The sequence below is a fragment of the Protopterus annectens genome, chromosome 13.part0 (assembly GCF_019279795.1).
Source record: "Protopterus annectens isolate FY-2018-M chromosome 13.part0, PAN1.0, whole genome shotgun sequence".
NCBI lineage: Eukaryota > Metazoa > Chordata > Ceratodontiformes > Protopteridae > Protopterus > Protopterus annectens.
In genome coordinates this window covers 1,368,698,208-1,368,711,615 of record NC_056747.1, presented here as the reverse complement: position 1 = coordinate 1,368,711,615, position 13,408 = coordinate 1,368,698,208, and the positions used below count along the sequence as shown (strand labels likewise).

Here is a 13,408-nt window from a genome sequence, read left to right as displayed (position 1 = left end):
TAAACAACACACAAGCTATAAAAATTAGTTATATCAGCTGAAGACAAAGCAGAAAATGAGGGGAGTGGGGAAGACACATTTCAACAGAGATGTGAGGAATCACAGTGCAAATTATAAAACCCAGAAAATATATACTGATCTCTGTATATTTGCAGAACAGTAAGACAACAGATATCTAAGCAACAATTTAGCTCTATAATATAGAATAATACAGAAAAATATACTCAGCTCTATATATTTGCAGATAGTCTTGTAAGGCTGTCTCAGCACACAGGTTTCAGTTTAAATGCAGGCTGTTAATGCTGCCCCCCTGACATCTCAGATGCTCAGGTAAGAGCCGCCCTCTCCAAAGCAAAAAACACAGCATCAATGGGACCAGACGGTGTCCCGGGATGCGTCCTACATGAACTCCAAGAAGAGCTAAACCCAAACATAAAACTACTGTTCAATCTCAGCCTTACTACAGGATATGTACCCAAAGAGTGGCGTACAGCAACAGTGGTCCCTCTCCACAAAGGTGGTGCCTCAACGGATCCTGGAAACTATTGCCCCATAAGCCTGACTAGCTTGGTCTGCAAAGCTATGGAAAGGATCATCATGGACCTCATAAATAAAGATATTGGGGACCTACAGACACTGGATCCTACCCAGTTCAGCTTTGTTAAGGGCAGATCCTGCCTCTTAAACCTAGGCGATTTCTTTGAAACAGTCACCAAGGCCATTGACAAGGGGAAGGTGGTCCACACAGCCTACCTGGACCTCGCAAAAGCCTTCAATACAGTACCCCACTCGGGCATTATAAATAAGCTCACCAGCTTAAATATAAACCCCTATGTCACTAGATGGGTTGCAAACTGGCTCAAGGACAGAACCCACATGGTTAGAATTGCTGGAGCCATGTCAGACTCCAAACCAGTTAGAAGTGGCGTCCCACAAGGCTCAGTCCTGGGACCTCTCTTGTTTGGTATATATTTCTCGGAGCTACAGGCCAACACGGAAGGACTGTGGCTGACCAAGTTTGCAGATGACTGCAAACTGGGCACCATAATCGACTCTCCAGCTGATACAAGCATCCTCCAAAAGGGCCTCATAGAAACAGACAACTGGTGCCAGAGCCATGGCCTCAAGCTAAACGCCAAAAAGTGTATAGTCATCCCCTTTGGCAAAAACAAAGTGCCCACAAATTACCACATAGGTGGTAATCCATTAAGTACAGAAGAAGTAATTAGGGACCTGGGGACCCAAGTTGATAGCAGTCTCTCATTTGACAACCACATGGCCAAAGTGGTTAGAAAAACATTTTATATACCCACCTAATCATGAAGGGATTCACATCTAGATCAGGGGAGGTCATCGTGCCTCTTTACTCATCCCTCATCAGGCCCATAATTGAGTACAATGCCCCTTTTGGTATGTACCTTACCAGACACCTGCAGCAACTGGAAAGACCCCAAAAGTACCTCACCAAGAGGATCAAAGGGCTCAAACAAATGCCATATGCTGCCCGGTTAAAGAAACTCCAGCTCTACTCAGTGGCATATTGCCTGCTCAGAGGCGATCTGTGCCTGACGTATAAAGCCATGTCCAACCCGGAATTAATGGACATGCTGCACCTCAGAAAATCCAAATCCCATCGAGCTACGTGCTCGAGAGACTTGAACCTCAGCACTGAAATAAATAGGACATGCTGGAGGGACAGATTCATAACCCAGAGGCTCCCTTCACTCTGGAATAGGACATGCTGGAGGGATAGATTCATAACCCAGAGGCTTCCCATGCTTTAGAACAGGATCCCAGTTTGTATTAGGCAGAGCCCCTCACTGACTCTTTTCAAGAGAAATCTTGATGAGTGGATCGGAGATCATAAGTTTACCTCAGGGGTTACATCTGTGTCACTACTAGACAGGGGCACAGTAAACTAATTCTATTATATAAGGGGGACCTTCACTGTGTCACTACTAGACAGAGGCACAGTATTCTAAATTTATTCTGTACATTTTTTGTACCATTTCATGGGGTGGCAAAAGCCACATCACTATGGCTAGGCTTACAAATGCCCCAGGGCAGATAGCCTAGTACTATACTATGAAACTATGAAACTATGAATAAAATCCCAGTCCAGGTTAGGCAGAGTCCCTCATTGACTCTCTTCAAGAGGAATCTTGATGAGTGGATGGGAGATCGTAGGTTTACCCCGGGTATCACTTCTGTGTCACTGTTAGACAGAGGCACAGTATACTAACCTCGAAAAAGGGCATAGCAAAATTAATTTAAAATGGGTGGCAAAAGCCAAACACACTCTGGCTAGGCTTATAAACGCCCTAGGGCAGATAGCCTAGTATGAACCTATGAACCTATACCTATCAAATGTTGAGATGCAGAATGTCCAAATTTTTACCATATTATTTCAATTCCTCCTCATCATAAAATTTGTGGTTTTCTAGCAAATCATTGAGGATTGACAGTGACAGACATTTGAGTTTCTGACTTAACTGCCCTTCAGAAAATTTATGGTAATACTAAACGTTTTACTCCAACTACTTCCTAAGTTTATAAGAGCAATATTTATATTTGCCCCAGTTTTTGGATCTTTGCTCCCCATTATTTTTGAGTTTGTCTAGATTTGTTATGCTGAGTTACGCTGAACAGCCAGATAAACTTTTATGAATTTCAAACACTACAATACTTTAACTTTATTTACCTTATGAATCTAAAGGATATTTCAAAAAGCGCTTCCTCTTTAGCAATTATTTCAAAAACAACTTCAATTTTTTTTTTTCTTAAGAAAGCGCTTCCACTTTAGCAATTATTTCAAAAGCAACTTCATTTTTTTTTTATTCATTAAGGGAAAAAAAATTTCTTGCGTTGGCCGGGAATCGAACCCGGGTCAACTGCTTGGAAGGCAGCTATGCTAACCACTATACCACCAACGCTTATATAAATTCGCCACAAATTTTCCTTGAAAAGAGACTGCATCGAATGTCACTGTTACAGCTCATTAAAAATTATTTATGGTTAGGCATAAATTACCAAGCAGATATTTTACACTGCCACTGTGATTACGGAAGCTTGAAATTCTTGCTCAGCTTCATATAATTTGTATGTGACGCCTCCAACAGCGCACTCGATCTGACAACATACATCCTAAAAGAGAAGTGGGGCGCATGTGTCAAAGTTGTTACGTCATCACGCAGGTTTCCGGGTTTTCAAACTAGTTTTGTATTAGTGGTTGTTTAGTTGTCACACGGCGAAGTTGCATTACTTGGATTTACGAGTTTGTTAATGTAGTTGTTCTGGTTTTCCCAGTAAAGAATCACCAGTGCTATCTGAGGATGCACCGCCGTGGGGTTGGTGCCGGAGCCATCGCCAAGAAGAAGCTGGCAGAGGTAAGCAGTCCATAGTGATGCGAACCGAACCTCATACAAGAGGGGACAGCTTGGAGATGGGGGTAGGTTTGTAAAGGGGCAGCTGATCTGCAGGGACCTAGTGGCTTGGTTGCGTTGCTGTAGTGCTGCTCACCCTGAAGAGGTGTACGTGTTGCATCCCACTGTACTGGTGTATATTGGTGCGTTCTCTGTGTGGTGGTTGTTGTATCTTCTGATGCCCCTGTTACTTTGCCAGGCACTTTTGTAGGTCTGGGTGCTGGTTGTTGTATCCTTGCCAGGCACTTTGTAGGTCTGGGTGCTGGTTGTTGTATCCTTGCCAGGCACTTTTGTAGGTAAATAGTATGGCCTGCCCTTCAGTTACTCACTGCTATACAACAAAAGTCAGTTGTACACCTGTCCTGTTCATTGATGTAGACAGGCATACCTTTATACCCATTACAGTATACACGTTATCTTTATAGACTAATGTTTAAATATAGATCTGTAAGTTAACATGCTTACAGATAGCACCGTTAATCTAAAACTTTTTATTTTACGTAGGCGGCAGCTGAAAATAATGCCTTCGTTTATAAACTATATTGGGGCAACATTCGGTAGATATTTATGCATTTTAACGTGATTTGGAGAGAGGAGCAAGACTGAAGTTGTGAAAGAATGGCATTTCCTGGCTACTTTTCTGTTATGTATGTTTAATTTTAATGTGTGTGATCCCTGCCATCGCAAGTGGCTGTGCTGTCCAGTGTCAGCTGTTGCGGTTCTCTTCCTTCTGAAGAGATGCATATGTCTGTTTACCCTGTACAGACTATTTTAACATTATACCGACCTTGGCAACACCATTTGCTGTCCTGTTATTTGATTTGTGTTGGTTGATGTATCCCTTGGCCTGTGTCAATAGCTGTACCTTTCTGGGTGCCTCCTGTTATGGGTCGAGGCCATTTGCCCTGAGCTGTTAATGGTAGGTTGTAGTGGCCCTATACTTCTAAAGACATCTCATATATCACACTTGTTGTGGTTGGCACTGTGTGATTGAATGTAATTGCAATCTACCCACTGCTTTGTGCTGTACCCTAACTGGTAAATGTCACAATGTCTTGTTTGAATACTGTGTCTGGTATTCAGCATTACATCCCGCAAATGTTAGAAGTATTTACTGCAGCTAACAAAAATTAAAATCACTTTTTAGGGATTGGAATGCAGGTCTCCTCGATGCTTCACCATAACTTGTTGATTTGGTTTGGTTCACGTGCAAAACTGATGCATATTGTTCACAAGTAGGCATTACTATCAAAGTAGTGGTTGCAAACCAAAAAGCACATGGAATGTACAGGGTTGTGATGTGCTGAATTCCCTGTTTGGAACAGAACCCTTTGTATCTGGGTTAAGGAGCATATTTGCCCATAGCTCAGATTTTAGTTCTTCCCACCTCCACCCCTTTTGAACCAGGTAGACCACAAGAGTTTTGGCTTCACTAATGAAGTTTGTTATTATAAATGTTCTGTGCTGAACTGTTAACATGTATAGAAATTAAGTCCTTGAGAATGGGCAAGCTTGCAGAGTAACAGAAGATTGAGAAAAGTGACTGGGTATTGCCATGGTAGTTTTTTTTTTTTTGTCAGGAATGGACTGCATAAAGTGGGTCATAGTAAGTGAGAGAGAATTCCATACAATTTATAATACTATCTGGAATAAAACAAATTGACTGATGCAAGGAAATGTTTAGTGCAACCCTGTCAGAGCAAATTGTGCATGTGGGTTGCAGAACTAATCAGTATATTTCAGTAGATCTATATAATGATGAGAAGGAACTGCAGCATGAATATCTCATGTAGAAGCATATATTATCATTATAAGCTATAAATGACATAACAGGTTGCTTGGTTATTTCCTACCCTTTAATTTATACATAGTTTGTAAGACATTACCTAGAAAGTGTGTAGTTTTGGAGACCTCATAACTACAAGAACATAATGGAGAATAGAGATAACTCAGAGAAAAGCAGTTGTGTCGATAGTGTTGAATAAAAAAGAAGGTGGAGGAGGAATGTGACAGAAACTTTTAGTAACCTCTAGGAAATCCATACACTTAAGGTGGTGTCTGCCTAAAATATGTAAGGAAACTGTGCAGTACAGTTTTTTAGCTAGTTGCACAGCTTGGGATAGATGGAAGATATGAATAGTATGTTTCTTTAGGTTTGTGGCATTAACAACATACATTCCTTAAGTATCCTTGTGGCAGAAAGTGCAAACGCATAAATAACTTCTGTAGGTCTGTTAGTAGTAATATTTATTAACATAGTATTATTTATTGCATTTGTAAACTGGGAAAGTCTACTGGGCCTAGATGAGCCCCTTTTCAGTAGAGGCCCGGGGAGAAAAGCTCCACATAACATTAATAGTACATACAAGAAAAAACGCAATATATAGTGTATATACAGTCTCAATGCATGGAAATAAATATTAATCACAATGGTACAAGTTATTTACAAACATTACACATCAACACTGTGTACAATTTGATCAGTGAGGATGGAGTTAGTCAGGTAGGGTAACAGTTTTGATTGTTACTTGTTGGAGTTTTGTAGGCATAAGCAGTTGAATTCAGCAAGTCAGAGAGAGCTCCTAAGCAGTGATATTGTAGAGGGATATAGTAGTGGATCAAGGTGTTAGGAGGTACTATTTTGGCACAAGTACATTGCCAGAGAGAAGAGAGGTGTGATCTGAGAGACTTCTTAAAGAGAGCAGGATTACTGATTGTTCTGATAGAAGGTGGGAGGGCACTGCATAGTTTTGAGACAGTAAAAGAGTACAGCATTTGACCAGCTTCAAGGTTAGGTTTTTCAGCATCATTGTGTTTTTGGGTCTCCTTGGCTTGTTAGGGTGATATGAAGTCCAATAAGGAGAAGAGGGAGGGGCATATTGAAGGCTTGTGTATGAGTTTAGGTGTGGTGGTTAATCAAGCACTAATTGACGACGTGGTGTGGTATATTGAAGATTTACCCACGGCTGGTGTAATTAAATAAAGTCAACCCTGGGTAAATTTCAATATACCACAACCACGGAGTCGGTTATTGCTATTGTACAATGACATTATTTAAGAAAAAAAAACAACTTTTTTTAAATAATGTTTTTGTATAACGGCGCATTACTGTTCTGCTGGTAGTGGTACACTTCTTCCTTGTTTTGATGTACTGAGCATGCGTATGAGACTGGCGCATACCCAGTACATCAGTGCTTTGAAATGGACGCAGTGCAATGGAGAAAAGAAAGTCTTTGTTGCTCCGTTTTTTCTTTATTTGTTAAACAAAAAAAAAATGTTTTTAGCACTTTATACCAACGGAAAAAAGTCCGGGTGACCGGACCTTTTTCCATTGGTGTATTGTGGGATTTACAGTAGGCACGTTTTAGCACTTTATACCAACGGAAAAAAGTCCGGGCGACCGGACCTTTTTCCGTTGGTGTATTGTGGGATTTACAGTGGGTACACTGGCCAATCAGCTTGCACGTTTTGGAATATTAATGGGGGGGGGGTCATTGTATAATTGTGAATAAGTGAGGAAGTACAAATGGTTAAGAGCTTTCTGCCCAGGCAATGGCACAGTGATACATCATTGGGTCAAGTTAAAAAAACTGAAATCAGCCTAGAAAGTCTAATAAACTAACCCTTAACAGCATTAGATGTGATGACTGATTATTTAAAATAGAATTATGTAGATATAATGTCAAAGGAAAAAACAACTTCAAAAAGATCAATACACGGCAGGTTCAGGTTAAGGCACTTTAATTCTTGCAGCAAGGAGACAAAAACGTGCTAATACAGAGTTTGTCTAACTAGAATCAGGAAGTGAAGCCATTCTTATACATTCTTACAAGACATTGCCTACTAAACTGACATAACAAATCACAAGTTCTTACAATATTTTTTCATAGCAGCTGTTTGTCCATGATTTTCTGCTGACACTATCAAGTTTATGAAAAAACTTCCTAAGAAAAGCAACGTGGCCTTGGAGACCACCGGTTAGATACAACTTCTCACTATGTGATGTTACCATTCAAGGTACTATGGCTAATTCGAGCACAAAGCAAGTACAGATTATAGTTCATCTCTTCAAGCAGTCTTTGTTCAACTATATCGATCTTTTTCTGCAGCTGTGCATGTTCTCATAACACAAATAGAGCTGATTGTTCAAGTTCAATAACGTTATAGAAAACAGTATTGTTCTATTCATTATTTTCCTGACCTAGCAGATAATCACCTGCTTCTCAGTAAATTTCCAAAAGGCATAAACATGAATTTTTGCTGTGCTAGCAAATACTAGGTCAGAGAGCATCTTGCAGTTTCAGAAAGCATCTCATAGTTTCATACAAAACTAAGCTGTACATAAAATAGAATGAAACGTGTTAACCCTTTTAGCTTCTAATAAGCACTAAACATAAATTAATACATATTTTTCTGACATATAAATTAAAAGACGTAGACCTTTTAAAATCTTTTTAGATCAAAACAGCATGTGTATTCATTGAACATAATTCATGCTTTCAAAAAATATTTTTCAGTAGAATTGGCTGTAAATCTTGGAAAAGGAATCTTTGCTAGAAGTAAAGACCATGGTGATCACCAGTATCACATCATTTACTGAATTAAAATCTTTTGCGATACAGGCTCGCCTTCAGTAATTAAAAAAAAAAAAAAAAACTTTTTTTTTATTTACATACATTGTGCGTTATGTATGTTTTCTTTTTTTTTGCAACAGCTGTTATTCAGTACAACAGTCCATAAACTGCTCAATTACTACCTTTCCTTAAATCTCTCTCTTCCTGAACATTGTTCTTTGTTAAATACAAAATATTCTCCAAAATAAATTTCAGTAAGCTACATAGCTATACTATCATTGTCAAAACTACCATTACCACTTAAATATTCACAGATCATTTGTGCTAATTGATATGTTATCAGTTGTTACCATATGAAAGTTTTCCCAATAAGGGTTCAGTATTTAGGTTTTTACTTTTTATCAGAAATTTTCTAAGATTTGTTTAGGTAAACGACGGTATGATATCCCCATGTCTTTTAACTTTCCCTTAACATGCACTACCAATAAGTTTTGTTTTTGAATTACCAGCTGAAGTTATTGACCTAAAAGGCAGCATTGTGGCATCTTGTGAATTTATTATGGAGAGGGTCATTAATAACAGAGTGTAATAAAATGGAATCAAAAAGCATTGTGCATCTGTAAATGTCTTAAATGACCTTTTCGTAATTGTTGCTGCATGAAAACGTTCGCATGTACATTAAATATAATGTATATTCATGATCACTACTCCCGCACACACGCTTATTCTCTTTCATAAGTCCAACTTGATAGCAGGCTTTATCTCCTTTTAATGTATCTCGCATCTTTCTAGTTATTAAAAAAATTGTCTCTTAGGAAGGCATCCCATAATACGTCTAATACTTTTTTCTCAACAGCTTTCCAAAGGTACTGCTGTTGCCTGTTGGGTGGGGCATGGTTTAAAAATATTTTCTTTCTGCTGATGTGTATATTTATTTATTTATTTTTTCATTCAGTCATTCTTTGTTAACCGACATAGACCACAGATCTTGCTGGATCATTTTCAGGCTCTGCCTGGGCGAACATTAACTGTCAGTACAAGCAGTTGTAGTAAACAGTAGTAGTAGAACATTCATTGGTGTCGATGTATTCTCACTGCGAAAAGCTTTAAATTAAGATACCTAATAAACAATTTAAGAAAAAAAAACATTTAACCAAATTGGACCTACCTATTAGAATGAATGAATGAAAATCCATATTTTGGGGCATTAATCTGTGCGTCCATAAATGTAATGCAACTCAAAAATCTTGGTTTATGTTCCGTTTATTCTGTATGTCTTTAGCCGCTGACCGCTAATGTTCTTCAGGCCACTTTTGTGTTCTGTTATGAAGAACAACAATGAAAAAAGATACTGAAAAAATAAAGTTCACCAAATACTTTTAAAAAGACAAATGATTAAGCACTTTTTGTGATTTTTATTTTTTATAGTGTTAGGATCATTTATTACCTTGTTCTGATAAAGTATCCATGCATCATTTTTAACCTTTCGTGTTTTTAATGAAGTATTCAGTGAGTACCATTTTTCATTTTTTTCTGTTTGTTTTTCATAGCATTTCAGTATCATTCGCTGTGCCACCGTAATAATCGATGTTCTTTTTTAAGCGTGCACCAATGGTAAATTCTTACACAGCCTAAACAAGCTGTCAGGCAGAGGTTTTTGACATCCACTGTCAAACCTTTAAGCGTGCACCAATGGTAAATTCTTACACAGCCTAAACAAGCTGTCAGGCAGAGGTTTTTGACATCCACTGTCATTCCTTTAAGCGTGCACCAATGGTAAATTCTTACACAGCCTAAACAAGCTGTCAGGCAGAGGTTTTTGACATCCACTGTCATTCCTTTAAGCGTGCACCAATGGTAAATTCTTACACAGCCTAAACAAGCTGTCAGGCAGAGGTTTTTGACATCCACTGTCATTCCTTTAAGCGTGCACCAATGGTAAATTTGTTACACAGCCTAAACGAGCTGTCAGGCAGAGGTTTTTGACATCCACTGTCATTCCTTTAAACGTGCACCAATGGTAAATTCTTACAGAGCCTAAACGAGCTGTCAGGCAGAGGTTTTTGACATCCACTGTCATTCCTTTAAGCGTGCACCAATGGTAAATTCTTACAGAGCCTAAACGAGCTGTCAGGCAGAGGTTTTTGACATCCACTGTCATTCCTTTAAGCGTGCACCAATGGTAAATTCTTACACAGCCTAAACGAGCTGTCAGGCAGAGGTTTTTGACATCCACTGTCATTCCTTTAAGCGTGCACCAATGGTAAATTCTTACACAGCCTAAACGAGCTGTCAGGCAGAGGTTTTTGACATCCACTGTCATTCCTTTAAGCGTGCACCAATGGTAAATTCTTACACAGCCTAAACGAGCTGTCAGGCAGAGGTTTTTGACATCCACTGTCATTCCTTTAAGCGTGCACCAATGGTAAATTCTTACACAGCCTAAGCGAGCTGTCAGGCAGAGGTTTTTGACATCCACTGTCATTCCTTTAAGCGTGCACCAATGGTAAATTCTTACACAGCCTAAGCGGGCTGTCAGGCACAGGTTTTGACATCCACTGTCATTCCTTTAAGCGTGCACCAATGGTAAATTCTTACACAGCCTAAACGAGCTGTCAGGCAGAGGTTTTTGACATCCACTGTCATTCCTTTAGCGTGCACCAATGGTAAATTCTTACACAGCCTAAACGAGCTGTCAGGCAGAGGTTTTTGACATCCACTGTCATTCCTTTAAGCGTGCACCAATGGTAAATTCTTACACAGCCTAAACGAGCTGTCAGGCAGAGGTTTTTGACATCCACTGTCATTCCTTTAAGCGTGCACCAATGGTAAATTCTTACACAGCCTAAACGAGCTGTCAGGCAGAGGTTTTTGACATCCACTGTCATTCCTTTAAGCGTGCACCAATGGTAAATTCTTACACAGCCTAAACGAGCTGTCAGGCAGAGGTTTTGACATCCACTGTCATTCCTTTGCGTGCACCAATGGTAAATTAGGTACACAGCCTAAACGAGCTGTCAGGCAGAGGTTTTGACATCCACTGTCATTCCTTTAAGCGTGCACCAATGGTAAATTCTTACACAGCCTAAACGAGCTGTCAGGCAGAGGTTTTTGACATCCACTGTCATTCCTTTAAGCGTGCACCAATGGTAAATTCTTACACAGCCTAAACGAGCTGTCAGGCAGAGGTTTTTGACATCCACTGTCATTCCTTTAAGCATGCACCAATGGTAAATTCTTACACAGCCTAAACAAGCTGTCAGGCAGAGGTTTTTGACATTCACTGTCATTCCACTGCCACACCTCCTAACAGAAATGGTAACACAATATGATGTTAAAGTAATTTTTGTAATTGCTGCAGTTTTGCATGGTGGGTTTGTTTTTGAACGAAGCTTGGAGCTTCTGATTTTGTTAGCTTTTCCGTAGCAGTTCAGTATCTAAATGACCTTTGTTTGTGTGTATGTTTATTTGTATTTGTTTAATGGGAAAGTCTGGGTTGGAACTTTTCAGCAGCGGCCCAAGGAGAAATGTTCCAAAACGTAAAAATTGGTATACACTATGCCTTTGAACAAATGATATACAAAAGGACAGAATACATTTGAACATGTGCACAGACCTATACTGTGAAAAACAAAGGCCCTACTCCATATACAATTTACTGTTTTTCCCACCCTTAAGCATTCTTGATAGGTGAAATCTCAAGGCCTTTATCTTCCTTTATGTAGGATCTCCGTCTGAACCTTTGGTTCTGCAGAAAGGTCAGCCTAAGGAGTTAGAACATGCAAGAAAATGAGACTGGCAGATGCCCAGATCTTACCTCCCACTACAGATTAGGCTCACCTTAACAGGGACATCAAGGATCCCATGCCACACAGGTCAGACTCGCCCTAATAGGGACATCGAGGGTGGTACAATGCCTCAGTCAGTTGTGGAGTACAGGCCTTGCTGTGCATACAGATTCATATAAATGTTGATCAGGCTATCAAGTCATTGGCATCAGAGTTGCATAGGACTGTAAGGAATTTCATCTTGTAAGCTATGAAGATCTTTACAATTTGAAGCGAGTTTTGGGACAAGATAGATTTTATTTATAAGATGAAATCGTGTGGAGTTCTGGGATTGTGTCATGTGAGTAAGGTCATCATCTTAAATTTGTTCACGGTGTAATCCTAGATTTTTTTTTCTGTCTTTTAGGCAAAATATAAGGAAAGAGGGACGTTTCTGGCAGAGGACCAGCTGGCTCAGGTAAGCCTTTCAGTAATGTGTAAATGAGTAGGTTCATATGTACCGCAGGCACAGAGGAGTAATAATGTATAAATGACTGGGTTCATAACTACTGCAGGCACAGAAGAGTAATAATGTATAAATGACTGGGTTCATAACTACTGCAGGCACAGAGCAGTAATAATGTATAAATGACTGGGTTCATAACTACTGCAGGCACAAAGCAGTAATAATGTATAAATGGCTGGGTTCATAACTACTGCAGGCACAAAGCAGTAATAATGTATAAATGACTGGGTTCATAACTACTGCAGGCACAAAGCAGTAGTAATGTATAAATGACTGGGTTCATAACTACTGCAGGCACAGGGGAGTAGTAATGTATAAATGACTGGGTTCATAACTACTGCAGGCACAGGGGAGTAGTAATGTATAAATGACTGGGTTCATAACTACTCCAGGCACAGGGAGTAGTAATGTATAAATGGCTGGGTTCACAACTACTCCAGCCAGGGGAGTAGTAATGTATAAATGACTGGGTTCATAACTACTCCAGGCACAGGGGAGTAGTAATGTATAAATGACTGGGTTCATAACTACTCCAGGCACAGGGGAGTAGTAATGTATAAATGACTGGGTTCATAACTACTCCAGGCACAGGGGAGTAGTAATGTATAAATGACTGGGTTCATAACTACTCCAGGCACAGGGCAGTAGTAATGTATAAATGACTGGGTTCATAACTACTCCAGGCACAGGGGAGTAGTAATGTATAAATGACTGGGTTCATAACTACTCCAGGCACAGGGCAGTAGTAATGTATAAATGACTGGGTTCATAACTACTCCAGGCACAGGGGAGTAGTAATGTATAAATGACTGGGTTCATAACTACTCCAGGCACAGGGGAGTAGTAATGTATAAATGACTGGGTTCATAACTACTCCAGGCACAGGGGAGTAGTAATGTATAAATGACTGGGTTCATAACTACTCCAGGCACAGGGGAGTAGTAATGTATAAATGACTGGGTTCATAACTACTCCAGGCACAGGGGAGTAGTAATGTATAAATGACTGGGTTCATAACTACTCCAGGCACAGGGGAGAGTAGTAATGTATAAATGACTGGGTTCATAACTACTCCAGGCACAGGGGAGTAATACTTCATTTATTTATTTGTTTTGGGGG

The 13,408-nt window shown here is 39.7% G+C and overlaps 1 protein-coding gene and 1 non-coding gene across 2 annotated transcripts in view; one reads left to right on the top strand and one right to left on the bottom strand.

The window, feature by feature from the left end:
- Positions 1–2,861: 2,861 nt before the first annotated feature.
- Positions 2,862–2,933, bottom strand: TRNAG-UCC. Its single transcript has one exon. It is a non-coding gene; the product is annotated as a tRNA-Gly (tRNA).
- A 243-nt stretch (positions 2,934–3,176) lies between these two features.
- SNF8 (SNF8 subunit of ESCRT-II) overlaps positions 3,177–13,408 on the top strand; it is a 362,588-nt gene continuing 352,356 nt past the window's right edge. Inside the window, exons 1-2 of the mRNA XM_044055396.1 lie at positions 3,177–3,386; positions 12,191–12,241. Coding sequence (XP_043911331.1) covers positions 3,333–3,386; positions 12,191–12,241 — 105 coding nt within the window. The 5' untranslated portion in view covers positions 3,177–3,332. The remainder of the gene's footprint in view (positions 3,387–12,190; positions 12,242–13,408) is intronic.